The sequence below is a fragment of the Struthio camelus genome, chromosome 22 (genome assembly GCF_040807025.1).
Source record: "Struthio camelus isolate bStrCam1 chromosome 22, bStrCam1.hap1, whole genome shotgun sequence".
Taxonomy (NCBI): domain Eukaryota; kingdom Metazoa; phylum Chordata; class Aves; order Struthioniformes; family Struthionidae; genus Struthio; species Struthio camelus.
This window is the reverse complement of record NC_090963.1, coordinates 6,160,132-6,186,341: the sequence shown is the minus strand read 5'-3', so window position 1 is coordinate 6,186,341 and position 26,210 is coordinate 6,160,132. Positions and strand designations below refer to the sequence as shown.

The 26,210-nt window shown below is 63.7% G+C and overlaps 1 protein-coding gene across 17 annotated transcripts in view; it reads left to right on the top strand.

Moving 5' to 3' along the window:
- LOC104144548 (protein CEPU-1) overlaps positions 1 to 26,210 on the top strand; it is a 352,423-nt gene extending 326,213 nt beyond the window's left edge. For 12 of the 17 annotated variants that reach the window (XM_068916630.1, XM_068916621.1, XM_068916627.1 and 9 more), the window contains 5 exons: positions 18,462 to 18,596; positions 19,093 to 19,213; positions 20,658 to 20,809; positions 23,806 to 23,838; positions 25,392 to 26,210. In XM_068916630.1, the coding sequence (XP_068772731.1) occupies positions 18,462 to 18,596; positions 19,093 to 19,213; positions 20,658 to 20,809; positions 23,806 to 23,838; positions 25,392 to 25,492 (542 nt within the window). In that variant the 3' untranslated portion in view covers positions 25,493 to 26,210. The remainder of the gene's footprint in view (positions 1 to 18,461; positions 18,597 to 19,092; positions 19,214 to 20,657; positions 20,810 to 23,805; positions 23,839 to 25,391) is intronic. The other 5 variants (XM_068916624.1, XM_068916636.1, XM_068916635.1 and 2 more) reach the window with 1 other exon arrangement.

Genomic DNA, 26,210 nt, shown 5'->3' with positions numbered 1-26,210 from the left:
CACTCGTTCCCGGAGAAGTCTGGAGCAAGCTTCCTTTTCACTGCCTTCCTCTGTCTCGCTTGGAGCGGTGGAGGAGAGGCACCGGAGAGAAGTGGTTAAGATAAAGCTGATGCATAATTTAAAGGTTTTCTTAGTGGATGGGTAAGCGGCTCTCACCGATGTCACTGGGGAGCGGCACCGATAGAGCTTTTTGTGCTGGCAACGGGCAGAAATGGCAGCTGAAGGAGCTGGTCCCCATGCCTACACCAGCAGGTGCTGCTCCGCGCAAAGGCGCTTCGTGGGCTGTATTACTGTCTTGGCACCTCTGTGTCCGCTGCGTGGCTCTTGATGGGAAATGGAGCAAAGACGAGCGTTTGCTCCCCTGGGGAGCGTGCGTTCTGGTCCTTCAGTGGATTTGTGCCTGGAGCGGCCTGGCTCCTCAGCGATTCATCTCTCTCCAGCTCCTTTTCTAGCCACCCCCGGTTCCCGTGACCGCTTGCCTGATTTCCAGCCTCTTGCATTGGTCTGGCCCGGTGGAATAAGTAGTCAGCAGCTTGGTCTGATGAGCTCTTCTGCATTTTCATCTCTGCCGATGTAGCCGTGTGACTGGAGCCACCGAGCCCGTTTTCGAGGCGCTGTTCTGTTCTGGCGCTGAAAGAGTTGCTCACAAGCAGGAGCGGGGAGTATTTGCAGTGTTTAACTTGAGCTGCAGACCTGAGCACGTGAGTTTGCTGCCAGCGAACGGCAGGAGCTCTGGCCCGTGCGTGCCTCCCTGGCCGCTCAGAGGCTTGCCGAGCGGCCTGCCGTACCTCTGCTCGTCCTCATCCTCGTGCCGCCAACAAAAGTAGGATGCTGGCAGCAAATGGCTCTGGAGAGGAGTTTTGTGAATCCCTGGCCACTCCAGCCAACGTGTCCTGCTGTAGCACATCTTCTGTCCCTCTGCCTCATCCGTCTCTGTTCCTTTTATTGTTTCTACCAGTAATGCCCTAGCTGTAACCCACGGCATCTCCAGTTAATCCCGCTGAACGGGCTTAAGTGGAACAAGAAGGGGAGTTGGTGCAGTCGCAGTTTCCTCTGTCTCAGGGGAGGAGGTTTAACCACGTGGTGGCTCTGCTGGGAAGTCACAGCAGTGAAACTGGGCTTGGGAGCTGCGGCTGGCAGCTTGACTTCCACCAGAGCTGGCAGGTGCCGCCACTTCAAAACGTGGCTCACCGACACCGTTTCGGGAAGCCAAGCTTTGGCATCCGATGGGCTGACTCCATCCCCCGGTCCGCCTGGACTGCGCTGTCTGCGTTGGCATCAGAGGCCCACGAGGTGCCAGACCATTAGGTCTGAGAGGCTTTCTCAGCAGGGGGAAGGGAGGAGGCAGGAGGGCAAAGAAAGAGAGTAGGACGTATATAATTGTGGTCAAGAAACGACGCCCAGCACGGGAGGCAGCGGCATCTTTCGAGAGGATCTGTTCGTTGTGCGGGGGACTTGGCCGCTGTGGTCAGAAGGGCTGTCGGTTGCCTGTTTTCAGCAGTAGATCTGCTCATAACTCACTTTCTGTGGGTTACGAAAGTCGTGTGAAGGTTGGGGACGGAGCACAGAACGCAGCTTGTATGGAGCTGGAAACCCAGGCGGTTGCGCTCCTACGCCGAAGCTCCTAGGTGGTGTGCCGCCTCCTTGGAGGGCATGGAGCATCCCGTAGCGCTCCGCACCGGGCCGCGGCTGGCGTTGACGGCACGCCTCCCCAAAGGCATGGGCAGGCTGACCCTCGTGTGGTGCCCTCTCCCGGGACCCGGTAGGGTTTTGTCAGTCGCCCTGGCGTACTGCTAAAGCCAGGAATCACACAAGTTCTGCGTGCCAGTATATGTATACAGGGATGCTCGGACATCCGTGTAAGTGGCTCTGTACCCTGGTGGATGTACTAATTTTCAGGTGTGGGTGCGCTATTGTGCGCGCACATGCGTATATGTGTTTGCACCCATAGCTGACGAGCTTCTCTTTGGCTCGTACGCTTCAGGTTTATTATAGTCCCCGGACTCGTGGCGTCGATGCGATCCATAAGCTACGGAGAGACTCTCTAGCTAATCGTCTGGTTTTGGTCACTCAGGTGTTTCCATAGCTACTGGGCTCTTTATTTGTTTTTTTCGGTAACTCTGATGTTGTCATGGTGATTGCCATGTTGTCAGTCTGTTTTTCCTGTCTCTGTGGACAAATGCTGGAATTTCTTGGCTAATGAAAAGCCCGGCTTTCTGAGCTGCCAGGCACAGGAAAGTGCTGAAGTGAGCGAAGCTCTCTCTCTCGCAGAGCGAGCAACATGTTGAGCTACCTGGGTGGGTGTTTATCCGTACTGTAGAAACGAGACTCAACTCGCCTGCCGTTAAACTCACAAAATGGGCTGATGAGTTGAAGTTAGCAAAGTGAGTGGCATCTAGGGCTCTCCTAGGAGGGTTGAGGGCTTTGACAGCCTCTGTCCCAGGAGGAAGAGGCACAGCCTAACCCTAACAGTATTAACAGTAGCTTTGCGGTCGGACTGAAAGGCTGGTTAGCTTGCTGTGGTGTTTCCGACAGGGCCAGGGGCATGCCGAAAGCGGGTGAAAACTGGGCGAGTGCGCCCTGATACCTCCACTGGCACGTCCCTCCGGCTGCCGTCAGTCCGCCGCTCAAGGAGCTCTCAAGCCCGGTGTTGTATCCAACTCTTTGTGCTTAATGGCCCGTGACGGACTTTCCTGCCATGAGTTTGTCCAAGTACTTTTTGATTGTTACTGAGGAAGGAAGGATTCTGGTATAAGGCCTAAGACAGTGGATGCCAGCGCAGGAAAACTAATTACAGTTTGGCTGGATGATGTATTTACTTGTAAGCGGTCTGATGAGGAAGTCTTTATAGTGGGAATCCCTCGTTAATCTTAGGATTAGGCTCAGCGATGAAAGCTAGATCCATACGGAGCCGGAGGCCTCAACTAAATTTGAGCTGCGGTTTGTGGGGTAGGTACTACGTTGGCGTGTGAGCTAGGCAAAGGCAAGAGAGAGGCAAGACAGACGAGTGGTGGAAGCTTGGTGGGTCCCGATCCTGCCGTGACCCAGATATCCTGTGCGATCAATTCAGTTAACCTCGATGGCCCTCCGCTTCCTCTCTGTAAAAGGTATAATAGCGGTTCCTTGTCTCTCGGGACTGATGGGAGGATAAATATATTCAGGACGTGAGGTGCTCAGACACGGCAGTAATCACAGCTCGTATATGCACTTAAGATAGATGAGACATAGTGGCCTAATGTGGCAGAGGTCTCATGAGATCGTCTGTCTGCACATCAGCAGCAGAGCAGGGAAGGGACTCTGGGAGAAGTCCTGTATATCTGGATATATTGATTCTCCCTGACTCTTGGCGGGGCTTAAAACAAGAGCACGGGCGAGCGCAAATCATACAGCTTGAAGAGCTGCCTGTCCCTGGCAGGACAGGGAGAGGCAGAGGGCGTCTGCTGTGTTCGGTGCGGTGAAGAATAGCGAGGATGCCGATCGCGGGCTCGGCGAGGAAGGAAGTCCGGCATCCTGCTGCGGTGGAGTGGGATTACCCGAGGTGTGTAGCGGGGCGGGGGAACCGAGGCGAGGACCGCGCGGAGATGTTATTCCCCACCACACGCCCGCGCCTGCATCGTGCTCCGTGACCGACGTTGCCCGAGCCTCCGAGCGTTGCCGAGTCCGGCAGGAGGCCCCCGTCCTACCGTTGACGCTCTCGCCCCGTCTAACTTTGCAAGCGCGTCTTGCGTTCAGCCCTTCAGAGCCGTGACGATTGCAACGGTTGTAACGCTCTCCAGGAGCGGGTCCGGCCGAGCCGAGCGCGGCGGGAAGCGCTGGCCAAGCCGGCGTGAAGGGCTTTGCTGGCAGGAGGACGGAGGCCAAAAGGGAGGAATTGAAAAGCAAGCAAACAAGCGGAGAGCCGTGCTGTGTGGGCAGCGAACGTGATCGCGCGGCAACCCCTCGTGCAGCTGGAGACGCGGCTCCGCTCCGAAGGGGGGGTGCTTCGGTGCGGTTGCTGTTTGAGATGCGGGAGCTCAGGGTCCCGCTCGCAGCCGCACCAGGGATTTGCCCTTTCAGCTCGTCGCTCCCTGCCCCTCGTCTTTCCGGGAGCCTTCCTGGCCTGCCTGCTGAGTTTTAGGGGCAGGAGCTGTCTGTGCAACGCTTACTGCTTTACCGCCGAAAAACTCGTCTAGAAAGAGGGCAGGGCGCGCTCTCTGATGTTAGCGGCACGGTAAGGCGCGCAGCACCTTTCACCCAAAGCGTTTGGTCATGGACGTTAAGGAATTAATTTCCTGGCAGCTGAAGCGTGGCCGCTGCTGTGGCGAAACGAGGCGGGTGCTCCGCAGCTCGGCCAGGAGTGCTCGGCCCAGCGTGCGCGGCGTGGGATGCTTGTAGGCAGGACGCCGGTTCGGCGCCTGGCCCGGGAGGGTTTTCCTCTGCATCCGGCGTGGAGCAAACGGGAATCTAGCCGGGGGGAGCAGTCTCTCCGCCTGCCTCTGGGCAGCCCTGTCCCTCGCAGCCAGCGGCTCGGCGCCCCGAGATCGCTCCCTTGGACCCCGCTCCAAGTAATTGAATTAACTTCCGCCGACCCCCTCTTCCTGCCGCAGGTCGGAGCGCTCTCCGCTGGCCCTTTTAACGGGGAAATACCTCTTTTGGAGAGCAGCCGGTTTGCGTAGGGCGTTCTCTGTGTCCCTCCTGGGTCTCGTGTTGCCGCGCGGTCTCCCGCGGAGGGCTCGGATGGCTTTGGAGGAGGCCGACGCACCCGCCTCGCTTCTCGTCTCGATGTTTAGGCGGCCGAAAGGCTTCAGGCCGTAAAACCGCGGCTGCTCGGCTGGCGCGCTCGACGGCCGAGGGCTTCGTCTTCCTTCCAGGAGCCCCTCGCAGGCCTGGGATCCGGCTAAATTAACTGAAGCAGTTCAACAGGCTCCCATCCTGTCGGCAGCTCAACCGTCCCCTTGTTTACTGTTGAAATAATTACTGCTTTGCCATAATATTAGCTCTGAGCCGTGACTCCATTACCATTATCGCCGGAATATTACCCATTTATTATCTCCCAGCAACCCTGGAAGATGAACACTAGGCTTCAGAGACCAATTGTTTTACAACAGACAGGATCTTGGTGTGCATTGTTTAATGAGGTAAACTACATTATAGGCGGCATTAATTTGGCTGCAGTGCACTCCACTAAATCATGGTTAACCTGTAAATCTGCCACTGTTTTTGATGCGCGCTTCGTCAGCGCGCGCCGGACGGATGCCTTGCGGAAAAGGTCACTGGTGACCCGGCTCCTTTTCCACCGCGCGGGGAAGAGGGCCGGGGCTCCTCGCCGGCGGCGGGGAAGCCGAAAGCACGGAGGTGCGCGCGGGTTTCTTCGGAGTAGCCTTCAGCTGGTGCTTTTTGTTTGCATCGTGTCAAAAATGCTGCAGCGCTGGAAGTGTTTGAGCCCGTCTTTCCAGTTCCTCTCGGTGGGAGAGGTAAAAGCAGAAGTCGCTGTTTTCCCACCGCTTCGGGCGAGGACGGGCTGAAGCAGTGCGGAAGGTGGTCCCGCTCTCCTGAGGTCCCGCGGCTGCTGGCCCTTGCTCGGTCGCAAGGCTTCCGAGCCAGGTCCTGAGCGCCCTGAAATGCCTTGCGATCCCCTTGGGAGAAGCGGCATTTTGAGACAGGCAGTGGTCTTCTGCATGGTCTGCGGTGAAGGAAGAGCTAAAAGGTCCTGAGGAGGAGTAGGCGTAAGAGGCCGTTGCTTCCCACCCGCTAGTGGGTCAACAACACCCGGTTGTTGACAGCTTCCCATCCGGCTCCTGTGGCAGCAGGCTCTGGCCCAAGGGGAGCCAGGCTGGCCCTTCCTGGGACCGGGACTGGAGGGTCAGGATCCAGCAGCTTTGCATCACTGGCCTCAGGGTTTGATTTCTCGAAGGAGTAACTCGACCGTCGTTCGCGCCTCGCACACATCGTGCGCTAAGCGGTTGTCTCTGGCTAGCCGCGTGCAGCGTTTCCCCTCCGCTGGTGTGCCCTCGTTCCTCCTGCTCTGTCAAAGCAATGGGAGATTATATACGTCTATGTATCTATGTATGTATACGTAATATTTTTTGATTGCTTGCATGGTGGAAGGGAACCTGCTGAGCGGATTGGTTTGCATATGTGGCACAGCCGCCTTTAAAGTACGCGTTTTAGTACAAAAATAAAAAGACCCCTACCAGCTACCAATGAGGCGGCGTCTTTCTCGTAAGGCGAGAAAGAAAACAGGAGAAAAAGCAGCACGCGGTCTGTGTCGGCTGCCCGGATTTTCTTTCTCGCCTTTAGCCATCCGCGTGGCTCCCGCGTGTTGCCAGCGAGCGTGATGCGCCGTAGCGGCGGCTCGCGCCCCTGCCGGGGCTGTGCCTTGCGTTCAGCAGGCGCTAGGGAGCGGCGGAAGAGCAAGGGACGGCAGGCGCTGAGGTTCGCGAGGTCGCCGCGCAAATTAAAACCTGTTGTCAGTCCCTCGTAGCTGCGCGAGCTCATTATGTTTGGGCCAGACGCGGCCGGAGCCTCCCCCGAGGTCTTATGATGAAAATCCGCGCGGTGGCAGCGGCGCGTCCCCATTCTGTCAACGCCAGGTCGCGCCAGCTCGAGAAGACGCACCTCCGGCTCGGCATAGCATCCGGGTCGGGCTTTGCGTAAGCCGTGGCGCCGGCGCTCGGGGAGCGGTGAAACGGTCTTCGCGTCGGCCCCGCTGGTCCGGGTCGCTCTTCTGCTGCTCTCCCGCGGCCGCCGGCTTGGCCTCGGGGCAGCGCAGGCGGCAGCTTGCCCGTGGCGGCGGGTGTCCTCCGTCCCCCCAGCCATCGGGCTCTGCCTGCCTAGGGCGCCGTGATGAGTTGTGCGCGGCCTCGTTTGCTGCTGTCGTCAGCAGCACCCGCGTTTCAGTCCGCCCCCCAGGCTAGCGGTCGAAACGCGCTGGAGCAGCGTGGCCGGGTCCCCGCTCCTCTGATAGTATCCCTGGCCCATCGCCGCCTTCAAGCCGCCTCTGGTTTCATGCACCGGGTGAGAAAAGCTACGTAATGACCCCTCCGGAGGAGCTGAGGTGCATGTGATGCAGCTGAGAAAACGGGGGGCAACGTAGGGTCTCAGGCTGCAGCGGAGGGGGGCCGCGGACAGCTTGCAGCGCGGTGCTTTCAGGCGGGCTGCGGACTCGCGCGCGTGCCGATGGCGTCGGACCCGTTTGCTGCGTGACCTGCAGCCGAGCGAGGGCCGCCCCAGCTCGCTGCGGTTGGCTTTGCGGTTTTGGACTTCCTTCCTCGTGCGGTGGCCTGGTGCGCTGGCCTGCGCTGAGGCTGTTTGCACGTGCCCGAGGAGTGATTGCGGGGAGCTATGCCGAGGGCCCCGAGTTTCCTTCTCGGGGAAGCGTGTGCAGCCTTCTGGTTTCGGCGGTGGGGATTAGTTGGGAGCGTTTTCCATCTTCAGCGCCCAGAGAGGCTGCAGAGTCCCCGTCCTTGGAGATGCTCGGGACCCGCCTGGTTGGAGAAGGTGGCGATGGGAGCCTTGCGGGTAGCGCAGGGAGAAAGTGCTGCTCTGCCGAGAGCGAGGATTCGGTTGTTTTCGGAGCTCATTTCTCCAGGGCTCGTGCCCTTTTTCTTCCTGGCGCCGCTCTCCGCTCCCTCCCTTTCCTTTTGCCGTCTGCTCCGCTCCAGCTTGCAGAACTTGCATGGGGAAGAGTACTGTGTCCAGGGACGTCCCACCCGGTTGCCTGCCCAGACCGGTCTGCAGGAGGAAGCAAGAGGAGGAAAAACTCTGATGCAAAGTCTTGCGCTTGTCGTGGTTGCCCTGGTGGGAAGGACGGACCCCGCTCCTGTCCCCCCGCGTCCGTTCCCCCTACCTTCCTCGCGCTCTTTCTTTGCGCAGATTGCTGGCTAATGGGGTGGAGCTAGCAAGAGTGCTTCCTATTAATGGAGCAGAATATAAACAGAATAAAGCCTTCATTTCCCGGGCTGTGATTTCATTATTAATATACTTTACAGTTCACAGGTTGTTCATTTGCTTCCATGTTTTCTCAGCTGGTGTAATCTGCAGCTCCGAGTGAGAACCGTCATAAAATTTCCATTTCCAGTTGAATGTGCGTCCAATTCGCCGTGAAATGTTCTATCTGTCGTGAATATTAAGTGCACGAGGAGTCAGTAGCCGCCAGATTAGGCAGGGCGGGTTGCCAGCCCCCTCTGCCGCGGGCCACGAGCGCGAGGAGCAGAGAGGGGACAGTGGCGACGGGAAGGAGACCGAAACCGTGGAGAGGAGGGAGGGGAAGAAAACGTGCCGGCTCTCCTCGAGAGAAAAGCGCGTGAACGAGAGTCGAGCAGGGAAGAGCGGGGAGGTAGCGAAGAGCCCAGCTGCAGGCAGGGACGAGGTCGGAGAGAGTCGCTGAGACTGGGCCGAGCTCCGTCAGCTCCAGTCCCGGTTTGCGAGTCAGTCTCGACTGCCGGAGATGCGGCGCAGACTGGAGCGGACCGGGCGGCCGGACTGTGGGCAGCGGCACCCCGTCCGCGTGCTCGGAGGGCGGCGGGCGTCTGGAGCGCCCGGTCCCGGCGCGGTCGTGCGGGAAGGGGCATTGCACGAACACGTGCGTTTTGACGGATACGGGCCGACCCGGGTGTCCGCTGGCGCGTTTCGGACCGCGGCCCGGCGCTCCCCGCACCGCTAAGGTGAGCCTCGAGAGGGGGAGCGCCCCTGGGGCAGCGGCCGCCGGGGCCGCGCTCGGCCCCCCGGGCAGGGATGGAGGGAGGAGAGCTCTGTGAATCCCGGGAGGAAGACGCGGAGAGAGCGAGGGCGAGGAAGGGCAGGCGTGCCAGCGCCGGGGAGCTCGTGCCGCCGCCGCGGCTGGTGCTGCCCCGAGGACGCGCGCGCCGGCTGCGGAGGCGGCTTTGCACTGGGCAGCGTGCACATCTGGCGCTGCAGCTGGCCCCGAGGCGGGGATGTACCCACGGCTGGAGCAGGGGAGGTGGCGCTGGAGCTGCCCGGCCCCGCGTGTCCCCGGCCCCTTCCCTGCTCTGGGGGAGGCCGGGGGAGCAGGCGGCTCCGGGGGCGCAGGGCTGCAGTGGCCGGGCAGAGCCGCCGGGCAGGCACGCGGAGCCGGGCATCGGCAGATCCCTGTCGCCCCCGGCCTGGCCTCGACCCTGCTCTCCAGGGCGGGGAAGAGCGAGAGTTGGAAGTCGGAGCAAAAGGCAGGGAAGGGGGCCGAAAGCCAAAACCTGAGCCGCGTGCCCAAGTAGTGGCGGTCGGTGCACCGTCCCGGGGAGGCGACGTCTCCGTTGCCTTCCGAATCTGGGCCGAGATGACTTCGGCCCCGGCATTCCTCACTGCGGGGTGAAAAACGCCTCTTGCTTTCCCATCTTCTCTCGGTCGAGTCAAGATAATAATAGTCTTTTTCTGATCCCCTGAACTTTCCCATCTGCTTGGTAAAACAATGGCAATTCTTTCTCCTCCCGGTCTCTCTCTCTCTCTGTCTTCCTCTCTTTTATTTTTATCCTCCTACAGTATAATTTAAAGCCACAGCAATGCTGTAGCCCCTGGGTTTCTCCCTTTCCGCTGGTACGCTGCTCTTATTTCAAATGGCTCTTCCTCTCCGAGTAAGGTGTTTCTCTGCCCCCTTCCCTCCTCGCCCGGCCGCGCCGTGGGTGCCCGCAGCGGGGCCGGGGGTGCGGGTACCCGCGCGGGGGGCGATGCCCGCTCGTGCCCGTCCCGGGGACCGGCAGGGCCCCCCCGAAGTGCAGTTCCCGAGCGGTGGACGGGCTGCGTCGCGAGCCCGGCATCGCCTTGCCCCCGGCCGTGACAAGCCCATCCGTCTTGCCTTTCGCCTGCCCATACATTTCCCCGGCTTCTATCAATAAGCGGCAATATTGCGAATGATCCTGCAGAAATGGAGACATCAGTGCCATAAAACACGAGGGACAGAGCAAGGCCACTGGGCTGGAAAATAGCGTGTCTGGAAAAATAAAGACGGGCTAAAGATGATGGAGAGGCGACAGGGAACCTCACCCTGCCGGCGTTCAGCGGGCTCCCGGAGGGGAAAGGGCGCCGAGGGGGCTCGGCGGCGCTGGGCTCGCCGGGTCCCGAGGAGCGCGGCGGTGTCGCGCCGGGAGGGTAGAGCCGAGCTCCTTCTGCCAGGGCTTCCCTGCCTCAGTTTATTGTAGCGTTTGTTCCCCGCCTTATGAAAAATTGGAAATTTATCTCCGATCAGCCCTCGCCCGTCAGCTCCCCCCGCGCGCACGCTCCCCCCCGCCTCGTTTTTCTGTCCGACAGGCGTCCCGTAACGAATTCCTAATCCGCCGAGCTGGCTGTATCCCGCAGGCGGGAGGGAGCGCGGCGCGGCGATGCGCTGCTGCGGCGTGCTCGCGGCGGCCCGTTCCCCAGCCCGCCGCGGACGGGCTGGCCCAGGCTGTTGCAGGGGGACGTGGGCCCTGGGTGGGAGCCGTGTGGGTCCTCTCATCCTCTCACTCTCCCGCCTCCCCAGAGAGCTTTCCGTGGGCCGTAATGACTGCTCTCCTGAAGGTTTCGGGGGAGCGTCCTCAAGCGCGCTCGTTGCTCCGGCGTGAACCCCAAAGTGGCCGCGCTGGGGGGTTCGGCCGCGCGCAGCCCCCAGGGCGCCAGGCGCCTCGGCGCGGTCGCGGTGGGCTGCGTGAAGGAGGAGCGGCGAGTTTCCCAGGTCCCTGCGACTTGCTGCCAGCGCTGTGGATGGATTTAGGCGGCGCTGGATGCTTATTTTTTCACCCTAACGCCGTTATGCCGCTTGCTTCCCGTCCTCGGGATGTTTTTTAATGCTGCTGAAGGTACGGCTTAGCGGAGGTCACCGCCGTTCAGCGCGTCGGGTTGAAATTGCGTCTTAAAAGCTCGTCCTATGGTGAAAGCCTCGGGGTTTAACTTTGCAGCCAGGGGGATCCTACCGTGTTGGCCGCCGGGAGCCGTTTCTCAGGCAAATCTTGAGGGAAGTGGGACAGCCTCGAGTTGGGCTGGGGACGGGGGTCCTCTTGCCCGCGGAGCGATGCCGGTTGCCCGTAGCGTGCCGCAGGGCTGTTGCTGTTGTTTCGTTTTGGAAGGGTCCCGCGAACAGCAGGCAGAGCGCCGCGTTCCTGGCGTTCTCCAGAGGCTCCTCTTCGCAAGGGGGTAAAGGCCAGGCTTCGCGCGCCGTGGCTTCTCTTGGAGACGGGCGAAAAAGAAAAGCCCGAGCGAAGTGGGACGGGCTCCGGGGAGGCCAAGACGCGTTCGGATGCGCTCGAGGCCCAGAGCTCCCGCAAACAGGACGCGCGTGTTTGTCTGAGCGATTTTCCGCAGCAGCATCTGTCGCTCTCCAGCGTCTTGCTGCCGTTGCAGCAAATTATTTAAACGCTACCCACTGCCCCCCCATCTGTCGGGAAGCCCCTCCGCGAGTATGGGGCCCTACGTTGCCGGCTCGCCCCAGAAACTCGCCGGCAGAGGCTGAGAGCCAAACAACAGGACAAATTAAATCAAAAGCACAGCTTTGGCACCCAGGGGGAAAATGCACATCAGCTTTGACTTATTGCATGGCGCACGCTTACAAGAGAGAAGCAGCGGCTTTTGTCCCTGCAAGGGGCCATGAAAAATGAATTAGGGCCGCTGCTGGGAGAGGGCACGCAGGAGAATCCTTCATTCTGGCGACGCTGTCCTCTCTCACCTTGCAAGCGGCAAAAGGAAAGAGGGAAAAAAAAACCAACAGTGAGGGAGGAGAAAGAGTAAGGAAGGGAAGGAGAGAGGACTTTGCGTTGGGCGTCCCGTGGAGGCCCGGCCCCGGGCTGCGGGCAGCAGAGGAGGGCACGAGGCGAGAAGGGCTCGGCTGCCCCCAGGGACGTCGCGCCGGCGGTGCAGCGGGGCCTGGCCGCTGGCTCTTCGCTCGCGCCGGCCACTCTGGAGGGGGGCCGGGGCTGGGGCGGCCGCGTTCTGCTTTTGGGAGCGCCGCTTGCGCCTGCGCCTCCAAGCGCCGGCAGCAGCTCCATGGCAAACGCCCGCGTCAGGACGTGACGTCCCGGGGGCTGGGGGCGCTTTGCAGCCCTCTGAGCGTCGTCCCCAGGAGCAAAGTTTTGGTGCGGGTTCTGCAGGACGCTGCAGAGGTGGGTCCGCCCCCGCGACGCGGACCCCCGTTTGCAGAGCTCCCGGGCGGGTGAGGTTTGATGGTGCGCCGAAGCAGCCTGGCGTCCCCCCCGCCCCGTGTCGCACGCCGCCGCCGCCTCCTCCGAGCGGCCGCGGGGACGAGCGCGCGCCCTGGGCGGCCGCAACCCGGACGGCTGCGCTGCGCCCGCGGAGCGCTCCCTCGTCTTCCTTGGCTGCACCCCGCGCCCCGCCGGCGTACGTGCAGCGCGCTCGGCGGCGACGGGGCGGCCTGGGCCGTGCGGCTTGCCGGGGCGTGCTCGTCACGCTTGCCGGACGCGGCGGCGGCCGTTTGCAGGGCTTTCCTTCCTCCTTGCTACGGGCTCGAAGGCGGGCGCTGCACTAGAAGGGACCGTTCTCCGTTCGACGCGCTCAGCTCCCGAGTGAGGGGTTCCTTCGAGGGGGGTTGGCCCCAAAGTCGTTTTGTTTTGTGCCTTTGAACATTAATTTCCATAATCCTTTTATTTCCCAGGGAACTTCTTCTCGTGAACAGAGGGTTTAATGCTCTTGTTTTTATTCCTAATGACACAGAAGCTGTCTGTGGCGCGCAAGCATCCGCGCGGGCGTGAGCGGCCTTTGTCCCGGGAACGGCGGGGCTGCGGGCGCCCGCGGAATAGGGGCTGCCGCTCCGGCGCCGCAGCAGCGCAGGGAGCAGCTAGGTGTCGGCGAAGGGAAGGAGGAGGACGTGTTGCACGTGTCAGGGCCTAGCGTGACGTGTTGCACGCCGTGACTTCATAGTTATTTCCGTTGTACTAGTTACGTGCGGCGTGCCGGCAGGGCAGCCTGAGACAGGGTCTTTGGAGGCCTCTGTCCCTGTTGCGTCAGCCCGAAATCGTGCTCGGGGCTCCTCCGCCACGTCACGGAAAGAATGCACCAGCGGCTCCCGCTTCTGCTTGAAAAGGGGCGAGAGGAGAGCCGAAGGGAGGGTGCCGATGCCGCGCTGCGTGGCGGCTCCCGAGGCGAGGAGCCGTTCCGGCGCCCGGAGCAGGGGCGGGTATTGATGCGAGCCGGGGAGAAGGAGTTGGCTGCTGTCGGCCTCAACTCGCGGGGGTCGATGGCTGCGTGGGCGCTGCCTCGGGCGCGGCGTGGGAGCCCTCCGCGCCGGGGCTCTCACCGCCCAGCCCCGAAAGCAGCCGCGTTGGCTGGGGGAAACGTGCCGAATCTAACTGAACGCAGCGGCAGCACGGTGGCGCGCGTGGCGGGAGAGCCCGGCCGGCGGCAGCGCGGTTCCCGGGCCCCGAGCGGCCGGCCCCGCACGTGGGAATTTGGGGGAAGCGCCAACAGCGGCGGCCTGCCTGGCTGCAACGTTCATCTTGGCGCCCTCGTCCGCGCGGGCTTTGGGCAGCGATGCCGGTAGCGGTGCCCTGGAGACGCCTTGCGCGTTGCCGAATTACAGCCGGACGCGGTGCGATACCTTGCGAGAAGCGGCCGCGCGGTGAATCTGCCGGAGTCGCTGGCAGCCGCGCGCGTGAGATGTTCCTCGGGGCTCCTCGTCCCGCCACGCCGTGGGAACGCGCTAGTTCAGTGTTTTCATGTTAAGATGAGAGATTTCTTTCTTCGGAGTCGGGAAGCTTAAGAAAAGCGGGAGACGTGGCCCCGTGCAAGCCAAGCGCTGGAGTCCCGAGCTTCGCTCCCTGTGTGATGGCTGAATAGTCAGGAGCGAGTAACACTGAGTATAGACGTGCGAGTAGCGGAGCCCAGGGCAGGCTGCGCTCACCGTTCTCTCCGCTCACCTTTGTGTATTTTATATGTTTACTATAAACAGTAATAAGAAGGCCATCACTCGTGCGCTGGTGTGACATTTGAAACGTATGGCTCTTGGTTTTAGCCCGTCGCTCGGAGCCAGGAGTGCGTGCCATGTTAATTTTTATTGCCAGAAGTAGCCATAAATTGATAGCTCCGAATCGCTGTAGGGACTGTAATTAACTAGTTACTATTTCACCTCCAAAAGGAGCAATGTTTCACGCTCCTACCGGTACTTATCTGGAATCAGGCGCTGTCAACATTGGCTGTAGCCAGTATAAAGATTTATAGACCTTAGAGGTAAATATTGACTAATGGGCAGCTTGGCTTAATGTTCACCTTGAAGGACAATAAATTGTGCTATTGATTGAAGCTAGATGTCAATATCTGTATTGTTGTAAACATTTTAATAAAATTATCTCCATAAAATATTCTCATTCTCAAGCAGATCCCCGGCTAGTCCGATTTTTGCCCGGCAGACGCAACGGCACGCCGGGAGCGTGGCGGGGTAGTAGCTCGGGTTCAGGAGCGGAAATGGGATGCCCGGTGGATTTGCACTGAGGGGCAAACACTCCACTTTGGCCGTGGAGTGTTTCGTACGACCGTTTTGGGAAGGTTGAGCAGCTCGGGTAGCTCCTCACCCCTCTGCACGACTTGTCTGTCTCCGTTGGTCACGGCAGAGGCTGGCAAGCCAGTCCTGAGCCGCTTTGTGGTTTGAGATCTACCAGGATCTGCCAGTTTGAGATCTCCCCGTGTCATCCCCGTGTCACCCGTGCCCTCTCACGCGAGTGGCCGTATCTCTTCCCGCGCTTTTCCTGCCAGAAATCAGGCCAACGTGGCCTTTCTGTCCCGTGCCGCCCCTCAGGCTGCTTCCCGCGGGGGCCGGCAGAGGCCGGGGCCGGCGCTGGCCGCGTCTGCGGCCGACACGCCGAGCAGGAAAGCGGTGTTCGGAGAGGCGGCCGGGCAGCCCGCGGTCGCAGCTGGGGACCAGCTCGCGGGGACGCCGCGGCGGAGCGCAGGTAGCGCCGGGACCTGCCTCGCCGTGAAGCTCTTGTGATGGGATCGCGGCCGCGCTCAGCCAGGGAGACTTTCAACGACGTGTGCCGGAGACCCGAACGTGGCCGCGACGTCGAGCCGAGGGACGATGGCACGTAATTAATTTGGGAACACGTGTGTGCTTTCTTGTGAGTTATTATCTTGTCAGAGGCTCCATGGATGGAAACAAGCGGTAGGAGATGGCGGAGGGGAGGCCGGTTGCACTGGGGAAAAGAGGGGAAGTGAGGGAAAGAGCGAGGCAAGGAAGGAGGCAAGTAGAGGCGGGAGGTCCCCCCGCTGTTCTCTCCATGCCGTATCTGATCTTCTCCGTGCAGGACCCGAGCGCAGGTCTGCTGTCTCTTGGGTCCGGCACGTTCCCCCGTGCCGGAGCGGGCTGTCGCCTGCCTGCTGCGGCCGCCGGTCCCGCTGCCGTCCCGTCCCCGTGCGCTCTGGCGGATGAGCTCCCGTCGGCCGGGGGGGCCGTGCGAGGCAAGGCGCCGAGTGCTGCCTCGGAGATGGCAATCTCGCTCGTGCCCCCACGGCGGCTTCTCTCTGCCGCGCCACGAGAGAGACGTCGCTCAGTTATTTATCCCTCGCGGTTTCGGGCGCCTCCCTGCCGCGGCTCTCGGCCGCGAGGACGGGGAGCTCTCGGACGCCACGCCGACCGTTGTTGCGCTCCCGGGTAGGGGCTTTTCGTTGCAGGTCAGCGCTCGCGTTGGCAGCCCCAGGGCATGCCTTTCCTCCCATGTCGTCTGCGTGTCAGGACAGAGCGAGTCCTAGGCGGTCAGTGGTCCGCGCGTAGGCTCCTCCTCGCCGCTCCTTTTGCCGAGGAGGTGGATCCAAGCTCTGCTTCAGCGTCTCCCCTTTCTGGGCTCTGGGGATGAGGTGGAGCCGGGCAGCGTTGATGTCTCCAGTGTTTCACCCCGGCCCCTGCCCGGGCCTTTACTTCACCGTGGCCCCACTCCCCGGGTCCCCTCTGTTTTTTTTTTTTTCCCATTCCCGGTGGTCACTAATGAATGAGATTTGTCCAAAGATCAGCAGGACTTCCCATAGGTCCGTCTGTAGAGATGCATGCCTAAAAAAACGCCGAAAGGAAGGAGGTGAAGGAGGGCGGCAGGGGGAGGAAGCATCCTCCAGGCCCGCTGTCGCCCCCGTCCTCATCCGGCGCCGTCCACTTTGCTCGCGCGACGCCGTGCCCTCCGGGACGGGGACCCTTCCTCGCCCTCATCACTTCACCAGAGTACCCAACAGCGTCCGAGTAGCATCGTGGCCGCTGTCGGATCGTCAGCAGTACCCGAAAGCGCTCGCGAAGCGCTCTCCTCCGGGCTCCTCTCTTGGCGGGCTCCGGACGCCGGGGTCCATCGGATAAGGCCGAAATCCCGCGGGTGCCGGTCGGAAGCTCGTCAGGCCCCGCAGCCCTCCGGTCTCCGCGCTTGACCTCTCTGCCGGCTGAGGAGCGCGCGCTTACCTCGGGCGGAGAGACGCGGAAGGAGGAGCGGGCACCGTTGTGCCGCGGGCGCCCTCGCTGTTGCGGACGGAGCGCTGGCCCTGCTCAGGCTGCTTGGCTGCCGGTTCGGAGCACGAACCAGCACTCGGGTTCGGCTGCGGCGAGAGCCGATGCCTGCAGCGCGCGCGAGGCGCCGAGGGGACGGCGCGCTCGACGGCTCGCGTGCGCTCCGGGAAGGGCCTTTGGTTATCGGGGAAGGAGGGTTTTCTCCGTGCCTTTGCCTCAAGCGGAGGCAGGTTTGCGCCCGGAGCGGCTGAAGGCCGCCGGCTGTGCCCTTGTTTTATCAGCAGGCAGCGCTGTGCTCCTGAGAAGCCCATTCTAGGTCAGCCGTAAAAGGGATTTTTTTTCCCCCCTTCTTGCTGGTTTTTTTTTTTTTTTGGCGCTACACTTTGCTGCAGGACCCGTGGAATATAAAACTGCAATTCTCCAGCGGATATTGATTTTGGGGTAACGCCTTCATATCTCGCCCTTCAGTCGTGCTAAGTAGTGATGAGCTCAGCGGTTTTCACCGTGAGCCGTTCCGGTGGGGATTGCAGCCGCGGGCTGCGGAGTCGTGCCGATGTTAGCAATTCGTCGCCGTGCTGCCGAGCTGCCGGTTGCATAAGGCAACTCGCTTTGCCCCTTCCCAAAGTGGAGGGGCTGGGGCCGGGGCCGGAGCGGAGCCCGCGGCAGGGCCGCCTTCTCCAGCAGGGCCGGCCGGGCCCGGGGGAAAGGGCAGAGGGCGTCCCCAGTCACGGGGCGCCTGTGCGCCGAGGCCGCTGCCGTGCGGCGGAGCGAAGGGGCGGTTGCGTTACGGTCGAGCCTGTTTGTGCTGGTTTAAGCGGAGAGCAGCGGCATGTCGGCGTGCGGAAGTAAACGGCGAGCCGGGGCGCTCGCGGGGAGAGCTCGCTGCCTTTGGCCGCGCGTTGCAGGAAATGCAGACGTGCCGGCTCGCGGGCCGGTGCGCAAACCGCTCCTTAACGCCTGCCCTCGAGGCAGCCGCCTCGGTGGGCAGCGGCACGCGACCGCGTTCACTATTTACGTGCTGCAGGAAGAGATGCTTTAGGAGCGTGTGCCGGCAGGGCGCAGCCAGTCTCCGCGTCTTTAAGGGCACGTCCCACGCGTGTTTCGCGTGCGCCCGTTAGGATCCCGAGGTGTAAGGTCGACCGGTGAAGCAGGTCGGCTGGCCGAGCGCACCGGGTCCCCCGGGGACCCGGGACCTGCGATCGGTCTCCCTGCTGTTGGCACTCAATCCCAGAAACAGCTGTCCGGAGCTAATTTATTTCCTAATGCTGCAGCAATGTTAATTTATAAATTACACTGGTAATTCGAGCTATTATTAATTTCAGATGGTGTAGGGCAAGCCTAATTAAAATATGACACCAATTGCCACACATATGTACCAAGGACTACCGTTTAAAATTTATAGCAATATTAAGTGTGACACTGGTCTCGGAGATGCTTTGCACAGTAATTATAGCATCTCAGCTGCAGGAGATCTGATAACGGCGATGGAGAGATGGGAAAGAGAGGAAGAGAAAAGCGGGCCACCTGCCTGTTTGGGGGCTACTTAAAAACGGCTCGTTCGGGTCTCTCAAGGGCGAGCAGCGGCGAGGAGCGGCTGGCAGAAGGGCCTCGCGAGCGGGACGTGGCTGGGCTGCGTTTCTTCCGCGCCCGCGTCTTCCGTGCGGAGCAGGGCGCTCGGGAACGGAAGCGGGGCGAGAGCTGAACGGGAGCGAGTATCTCGCGGGAGGGCGACGTCTCCGCCGAGAGGCCCGCGGCAGAGGCCCGCGATGGCTGCTGGCCTGCTGCTGAGCCAACGTAGAGAGGTTTATACGTCGCGAGCGGCCAGTGTCTTGGAGAGCTCGGGCCCTTCGGGACCCGGGCGTCCCGGGAGAGAGTCAGGCGGCGCCTAGGTGCTGATCGAGAGGGGAACGTTCCCACCCGACAGCCCGGCGGCTCCTCGAGGGTGGCCGAGGGTCCTCGCAAAGCCCCTCCGCGTAGTCCGTGGCGGGCGGAGGGGGGCAGGCGAGCTCGAGGAGGGCCGCGGGCGCGCGCGATAGCTCACCGGGCGCGCTCCCTCTCGCCCCTGCAGCCGTGGGCTTCGTCAGCGAGGACGAGTACCTGGAGATCACGGGCATCACGCGGGAGCAGTCGGGCGAGTACGAGTGCAGCGCCTCCAACGACGTGGCAGCCCCTGTCGTCCAGCGAGTCAAAGTCACCGTCAACTGTGAGTAAGCCCGGGCCCGCCACGGCGGGAGGCGGCGCAGGCCAGGACCGGGTCGCACCCACCGAGCCGCGGGGACGGAGCCTGGGCGGCGGGGGGAGAGGAAGGCGGGCGAACCCCGGCTTCGGGCCCCGGAGCCGCCCTGGCAGCAGCAGTTTGCTGAGAAGGTGGTGGTGGGCCCTTTTTTTTTTTTTTTTTTTTCATCCTCTCCTTCTTTTGAGCTCCATTGCTTTACACCTCCTCCTCCTCCGCTCTCTCGTCAACCTGGCTTTTCAGCCCACAGCACGATGCTGTGCTGATAACCTCTGGGGAGAGGAAAGACGTGAGCAGTAAATAGGAATTTTTTCCTTAAGAACCAAAAAAAAGAGAGGGAGAGAAAAGAGGGGAAGAGAGCAGCGTAGCTGCTGCTCGGGGACCGAGGCGAAAGCCCCCGTTAGCCCCTCGCGCAGAAGGCCCGAGGGCCGCCAGGCGCTCACCGCAGGCTCCCGTCTCCCCGCAGACCCGCCGTACATCTCGGACGCGAAGAGCACCGGGGTGCCGGTGGGGCAGAAGGGCATCCTGCAGTGCGAGGCCTCCGCCGTCCCCTCCGCCCAGTTCCAGTGGTACAAAGACGACAAGCGGTAAGTGCCCGGGGCGGGAGGTCCTCTCGCCGATCCTACGCGGCCGGAGCCGGCCGCTTCAGCCTTCGCGAAACGGCGTTGGTTAAACGGGCGCGTGCCAGCGTGAGCTGGAGGGCGGCGGCGGGGCTGCCGGCGGGCTCCGATAGCTGGTTTCGTCACGGATAAACCTCGGCGCTCGCAGCTCCGCGGAGCCAGCCGGATTGGGATGCAGAAAGCAGATGCCCTCCGCCACGAGCACGTTGCCGTCCTCGGGGGGCCGGCGAACGGCCCCGGTTTCGCAGCGCCCCAAGACGGACCGCGTCGGTGCCTAGGAGCGAGGAGACGTCTTTCGGCCTTAGCTGCGCATAAGCTCCGGCGGGGGTTGCGGTTGCTTGCTTAGCATGTTTTGGGAAGAAAGAAGCAGGCTTAATATACAAATTGGCGGATGTTTCCCTGGCAGATGAAAGGCTTTTCTAAGAAGTAGGTCAGATCACGAGGGCCTTCGAAGCACCAACGGCAACGCGCTCAGACCGACCGGCTCGTCAGCCGGAGCCCGACGCGGGCGAGGGGGCGATAACGGAGATCTGGCACCTCCTGGGAGGAATTAGCTAGTCAAAGAGATGCGAGCAGTCGAAATTGTAGAGCGGGAAATGAGTTCAGGAACGTCAGAGCGCTGAGCTGTCGGCTGCCGAGCGGCGCCGCGCGCCCGCAGGTCCCCCCGCCGTGCCCTAGCAGGGAGCGCGCCGCGCTGGCGAGCTGGGGCTCGCCTTCGCCCGCGGACAGGAGTCGCAGCTTGCGCCGGTGGCGAAGGGCTTGCCCGCGACCTGGTGATGCTGTGTGCCGTGCCCGGGCTGGCCCAGCAGGGAGGGCCCACCGCGGCGCCGGCAGCTCTCGCGGAGCCGCCGACAGGATTCGCTGGAGCGTTTTGCTCCTGTTGCGCGCGCGCCCCGCTCTCTTACCTCCAGCCCTGGGCCCTCGTCCGCCTGCAGAGCCAGGAGGTGGCGCGGGTCAGGGAAGCGAGGGTCTAGGGGGGCATCCGGCAGAGCTGGGCCCAGCTGTCCCCGACGGCCGTGCGGAGGGCAGCCGGGCTCCCCTGTCGGACGGGAGCAAGCCTCGAGCGGCTAGTCCCTGCCTCTGGCGGGCGCTGGGCAAGCCCCCGAGCTCCTGCGCCGCAGCAGCCGCTCCGCCTGCCCGAGGACGCCTGCGGACGGCCCGGGACGGCGCAGGCTAGCAGCGAAGGCGCCGGGACGAGACCTTGGAGAAGAGCGCGCGTCGCCCATACCTCCCCCCATACCTTTTCCCTCTTCTCGCGCTGGTCTGCTCATCTTTGCTTGGGGTGCGTCCGTAGGCCTGCTGCGAAACGGGAAACGGCCGAGGGGGGAGAGGCAAGCGGGCGCCCGGGCGTCGCGGTGCTTTCGCTCCGAAGCTGTCCTCAGCACCCTCTACCCTTCTCCCTTCCTGCCAGGCTGGCTGAAGGACAGAAAGGAGTGAAAGTGGAAAACGAAGCCTTCTTCTCCAGGCTGACTTTCTTCAACGTCTCGGAGCAAGACTACGGCAACTACACCTGCGTAGCCTCCAACCAGCTCGGAAACACCAACGCCAGCATGATCCTCTACGGTGAGCGGGGCCGAGCGCCGCGAGGGGGCCGGGGGGGCGCGTCCGACGGTGAGGCCGTGGGCGTACAAGAGCCCCGCGGCGGAAAGCCGTGTTTTGAAGCGCGGGAGATGTGGTTTTTTGACTGATGGTTTCTGCCGCGGCGTGTGGGTCGGAGCGCGCGGCGAGCCAAAGCCGGGGGGGGGGGGCGTCGCGTGCGCCGCGGCGTCGGGAACGGGCCGGGCGGCGCGGGACGGGGCCGGTGGGGAGCCGCTGGCGGCCGAACTCGGTTTACACCCGCCCTGGAAGTACCCGCTTAGCTGTGAGGACGTGCGAGCCTGCTCCGTCGAACGTCGTCTCCGCCTCGCGGGGCGGTGGGATCCCAGCAGCCTTGGCTCCTCTCTTTGCGATCCCTTTCTGTCCGTGCTACCCGAAAGTACCTGTGGGGCGCGGAGCCCGTTCCCCAGAGCAGCCGGCAGCCCCCGAAAGCCGTGCTCGCGGGCGGTGAGCGGCACCGCCGCCTTGGTTCTGGGCCTGTCACAAACCAAGAACGTGGATCTGGCGGCAGGTTTCTCTCGTCTCGGTCTGAAAAGTACCTAGCAGGGCTTGGGGCGGACGCGGTCCCCCTATTGTCGCGCGAGGAAGGGAGGCGGCTCCCCGCCGGCGCTCTCGGCTTGTCGAGTCGAGGTAGCGTAGCGGCACCTGCGGCACGAAGCCCGCGGGGCGCTACGGACCCGGCAGCGAAACGCGGCCGCTTCCGCTGCGTCGCGAGGCTCGCGCACGGCCGCCTCGCGGAGGCGCTGAGCCCCGGGACGGGGCCCGGACGTGGCGGGAAGCTGCCGTAGGAGTCGTCTGGGCCCGAAGCTGAAAACGCGCTCGGTTGGGCTGCGTTCGTTTCCGATCTCGGGCTGGTTCAGAAACCTGATTTTAGGAGAGAGGACCTAAATTTGCGCTGGAGCCCGGGGAGGGGAAGGGACGGGAGGAGGCCCAGCCCGCGTGAGAGACGGGGCCCGCGGCGGAGCCGTCGCGTCCCGTCCGGCTCTGAGCGGGCGTTGGAGCGGAGCCCGCGGCTCCGCCGGGCACGAGCCGAGGCTGCGTCCTGAGCTCTGCGACGGCAGCGCGGGGCGGAGCGGGGGCGCCGGCGGCCCGAACCGTGCCTTTGTCAGAGCAGGCTCGTCCCTTCCTGCGAGCGCTTCCCCGACCCGCCGTCTGCCGCGCTCGCGCCAGAGAGAAACGACCCCCGTGGCTCTGTCAGCTGCCCGGCTGCCTTTTGCGCTCCTGCAAAATACACGTGGTTTTCAAGAGTTTGCCCGAGGGAGGTGGGAAGGTGCCGAGGGTGCGAAGGGGGAGGCGCTCGGTCCCCTTATCCGGGAGCTCTTTTCAGCGCGTGCCGGGGTTGTGGTGAGGACGGTGCCTCCACCTGACGCCGCTCGCGGCCGGGAAGGGCTCTCGTTGCTGGACGCGTTTGTCAAGCCTCTTGGCGTGACGGCAGACCTCGCCTCCGGCCGCCGCCACGGGGCCGCTTCGCCCCCGGCTTCGGGGGCGCCGGACCCGCTTACGTCGCTACCGAATCGTCTAGGGGCAGCAGGGCCGCTGTGTTAAAAAAAAGCATCGCGGGATTAAGGGCCGCGAAGCTCGCGGCGATCAGCTAGCCCGTTTATTCGCGGCCACGGGCCCGCGTAGCAGATGCCCGCCGTCGCTCGAGAGCCGCTGCGCGGCGAAGTAGCTATCGAAAGCAGGCTCGGCATCCTCGGGAGATTAAGGGTCGCGGCCGTTTGCAGGGCAAACGGAGGGCTTCGGGGGTGGCGGGCGGCGCGGGAAGGACGCCGGGCGAGGAGCCGCGTCGCGGTGACGGCCGAGGGAGAGCGAGCGCCTGCGTCCTTGTCGCGGACGTCTGCAGGCTCTTTCTTGGCTCGAGGGATTGTAACGTTGAGTGGCGTCGGACGTCGCTGTGGCGTCCGCGGCTGCACGCGGGAAGGAAAGCGCCCCGAGGAAAGAGGGCTCCTCTCAGGTGACGGCTTTGTGAGAGCCGTCGGTTCTCCCGTAATGGAAACGCCGGGCGATACAGAGCGGCGCGAGTCGAAGCGTATTACGTACATGCCCTTATCTTTATCGTTGTGACATCGTAACGTCGTGCGGGAACGAAACCTGGGGCCTTTAGTTTCCAGGCAGCCCGGCTGGCTTCCGGCTCTACCTGTCCTTGGTTCTGTCACGTAGCGCCCGGCACCGGGTCGACCTCGCCTCCGGCGGCGCGCGGCTTCGCGCCCCCGACGCGTTTCGGTCTTCGGGTTCCCGCTTCGCCCAAAGGTTTCCCCAGTCTCGCGGTGCGTTCGTGCCCCGAATCGGGACGCGCCCTCCGGGAAGAGTCGTTCTCTGCGGTTTCCGCTGCGCCGGCCCTGCCCCTTCTCCCGTCCTGGGCGGCAGCGCGCAGCAGCGGCTTTGCCGTCGGGGAAAAAAGCCCTGGTGAGGCCCGGGTCGAGTCACTGGCGGTTTGGGTCGCCCTCCGTTTGCGGGCAGGGAACGGAAGCGGACCGAGCTCGCCGGTCCGGCCGTGAGTTTGTCTTTAGCTGTCCCAACGGGAGCGCGGACGGAGGCGTCGAGCGCTGCCTGCTGCCTGAGAAACGTCTCGTCGGTGCGGTTGGGCAGCGCGGTTTTTCCGTGCTCCCTCTCTACTGTGTTTTGCGGCGGGCTGAGGGCCGCGGGTCTGCCCGGCGTCCGGGGCGGCAGGCAGGCCCCGTCGCGCGGCCGGGGCGGCCACCCCGCGGGCGGCCCCGGCGGACGGAGGGCCTCCTCGCTCCTCCCGCGCCTTCGCCGTCCTCGAAGGCGAGGACGGGGAGGACGTGGCCCCCCCAAGAGCGAGGCGCGGTTCGGGCGGGCGCCGGTGCCCGCGCTAGCGCGTCCGCCCCCGTCACCCGGCCGGCGGCCGGCCGCGTGCGGAGGGGAGGAGGAGCGGAAGCGGCTGGAGGCTGAGCTTTGCATTGCTCTCTTGCCTTAACCTTGACTTGTTCTTTAATTTTTAGAAGAGACAACTACCGCTCTGACACCCTGGAAAGGTCAGTAATATGTGGCCCCCGCTACGCGAGCGCTCCCCCGGCTCCGTTTTCCCCGCGGGCCCCCCCCCCCACCGGCTTCCACCCTCCCTCGTCTCCCCGCGGCTCTGCCGCGGCCCTCGGCGGGTGCGCGCCGCCGCCGCCTTCGTTCTTAGCCGCGTTGGGTTTAGCCGCCCTCGCGTCCGGCCGTCGGCAGCCCGGGCTCCTTTCCGGCAGCGCGTCGTCGCCGTCTCTTCGCGGGCTCTGCCCTCCGCGCGCCGCGTCCTCCCCGCCTCCGCGCGCTCGGCCGTCCCCGCTGCTCTCCGCTCCGTGTCGCTGGGGAGCCCACCGGCGGCGCTTCGCGGGCCGATTGCCCGCGTCGCCGGGTCAGCGTGTCTCCTGGGCGACTCTTCCTCCTCCGCGATGGTTTTTGTGCAGCCTCAGTGCCTGCGTGGCGGGTCGCAGCTGGCCCTCGCGGCGCCGTTAGGGGCGGCCGAGGCGGCCGCGCGATGCGATCGATGGGTCGGGCCCGGGGAGGGGGGACCGGTGTCATCTCGACGGGGCCGTCTGGCTGCGTCCTTGGTGCGTTCAGCGATGAGACGCCGGTTGACCTCTAGACTCGGTGCGGGCTTTGAAGGGAGCGCGGAGCGGAAGTGGTTAGTGTCGGCGCGCCTGCCCGGGGCCGCAGCGTCCCCGGCGCCCCGAGCGCAGAGCGGGGGGCTCGGCTGGAAGCGGTTTTATGGTGTTGGCGGGGCTGTAAGGCTGAGCCGAGGCGGAACGTAAGCGCTCGACGGCCCTCCGCGCGCAGCCCGGGCTGTGGAGCGAGGCGAGCCGTGCCCGGGTTTCGAAGGCGTCCGTCGGTCCCACCTCCTGGCTGACCCTGGGCGCGCGGGGGCTCTCGCCCGACCTGGGCCGCCATGCTGCGGTCCTCCCTAGGGCAGGCGGTATCGCTCGGCGCGAGCAGTGTGGTTTTGACCCGGCTGTGTTTCTTGCCCGGGGGGGGGAAGGTGTTGCTTGGCCCTAGCAGGGAGGGCGCGAGGCCGGCTCTCCTCTCCGTGCCGAGCGGGGAGGCCAGGGAGCCGCCCGGAGAGGCCGCGAGGAGGGAGCAGGGTCCTTTGCATCGCTCCCGGCGCCGGGGCGGCTACGGCACGGCCTTCAGGCGGCCCCGGCGCCCGCCTAGGTGACCAGTAGGGCCGTCCGGCTCGCGGCGGCCGGCCCTCTCGGTTTTCCTGGGTGAGCGGTCTCGCCCAGGCACCGCGCGCGCACGAGGCCTCCGGGCCCCCTGCCAGGCCGCCCTCCTGCCCGCGGAGACGCGGCTCCCGGGCCGCCGGCGCGTGACGGCAGGAAGCGGGTTCGCGTGGCCCCGGCCGGGACGGGCGCGGGGCGAGGTGGCGCGAAAGGGGCTTGCGCGACCGCCGGGTCGTCCACCCTTGGAGGGTGGCGGTGGGATGCCGGGTGGGGGGGGGGCTCGTGCTGTGATCGCGCCCCGGGGGCCAGAACGGGCCCCGTTGCCGGGGCCCCCCGCAGCCTGCCCTGCTTTGTGGCTAACGCGGCGCGCTCTCTCCTCCCTCCCGCAGGCCCCGGCGCAGTGCACGACGGGAACAACGGCGCGTGGCGGCGAGCCGGCTGCGCGTGGCTGCCGCTCCTCTCGCTCGCCCGCCTGCTCCTCGAGTTTTGACCCGAGCGCCGGCCTGCGCTGTAGCGGCGGCACCCGCAGCGAGCGAGCACCCGACGAAAGAAGACGAAGTATTCACTGTTTCAGAAAATAACCATAAGAATTGAGAGAGTATCCGGCCAGGCGATCCGGGGGAGGCGGAGAGAGGAGAAAAAAAAAAAAAAACACGCCAAAATGAGAAGAGAAGGCAATTTGGAAAGAACCGCAACCTGAGGCTTCCTGCTGGAGATGCAACACGACTGAGTCTTTTTCTTTCCCGTTCCCCCCTCCCTCCTCCTGCACCTCGGTCCCACCCCCTTTTTTTTGGCTCCGCGCCGGGCGGGCGAGCGCGCAGGTCCCGAGGAGCGGTGGGCCCGCTGGGGCCGACGGCCTCCGCGCCCTCGGGGCGCTCGGCTCTGCCGTCTCGACCCGCGCGGTCTCTCCGCGGAGGAGGGCGGCGGCGGCGCCCGACCTCCCTGTCCCGGCGCGCGGCTTTTGTTCTTCGATGAGATTGCCCCATCTTTTCGTGGACCGTGCTGCCATTTGTGTTCCGAAATATATATATATATAAATATATATATATATATATATACACACACACATATACACACTCCTATACATATATATATATAGATCTGAACAAGTTCCAGCGAGGCTGCGAAGGAGGAGAGCGAAGCGGTCGTTCACCATGCGTTCATTGTACCACACGCGGACATCGTGAATAATAAGGGATTCTGAGTCA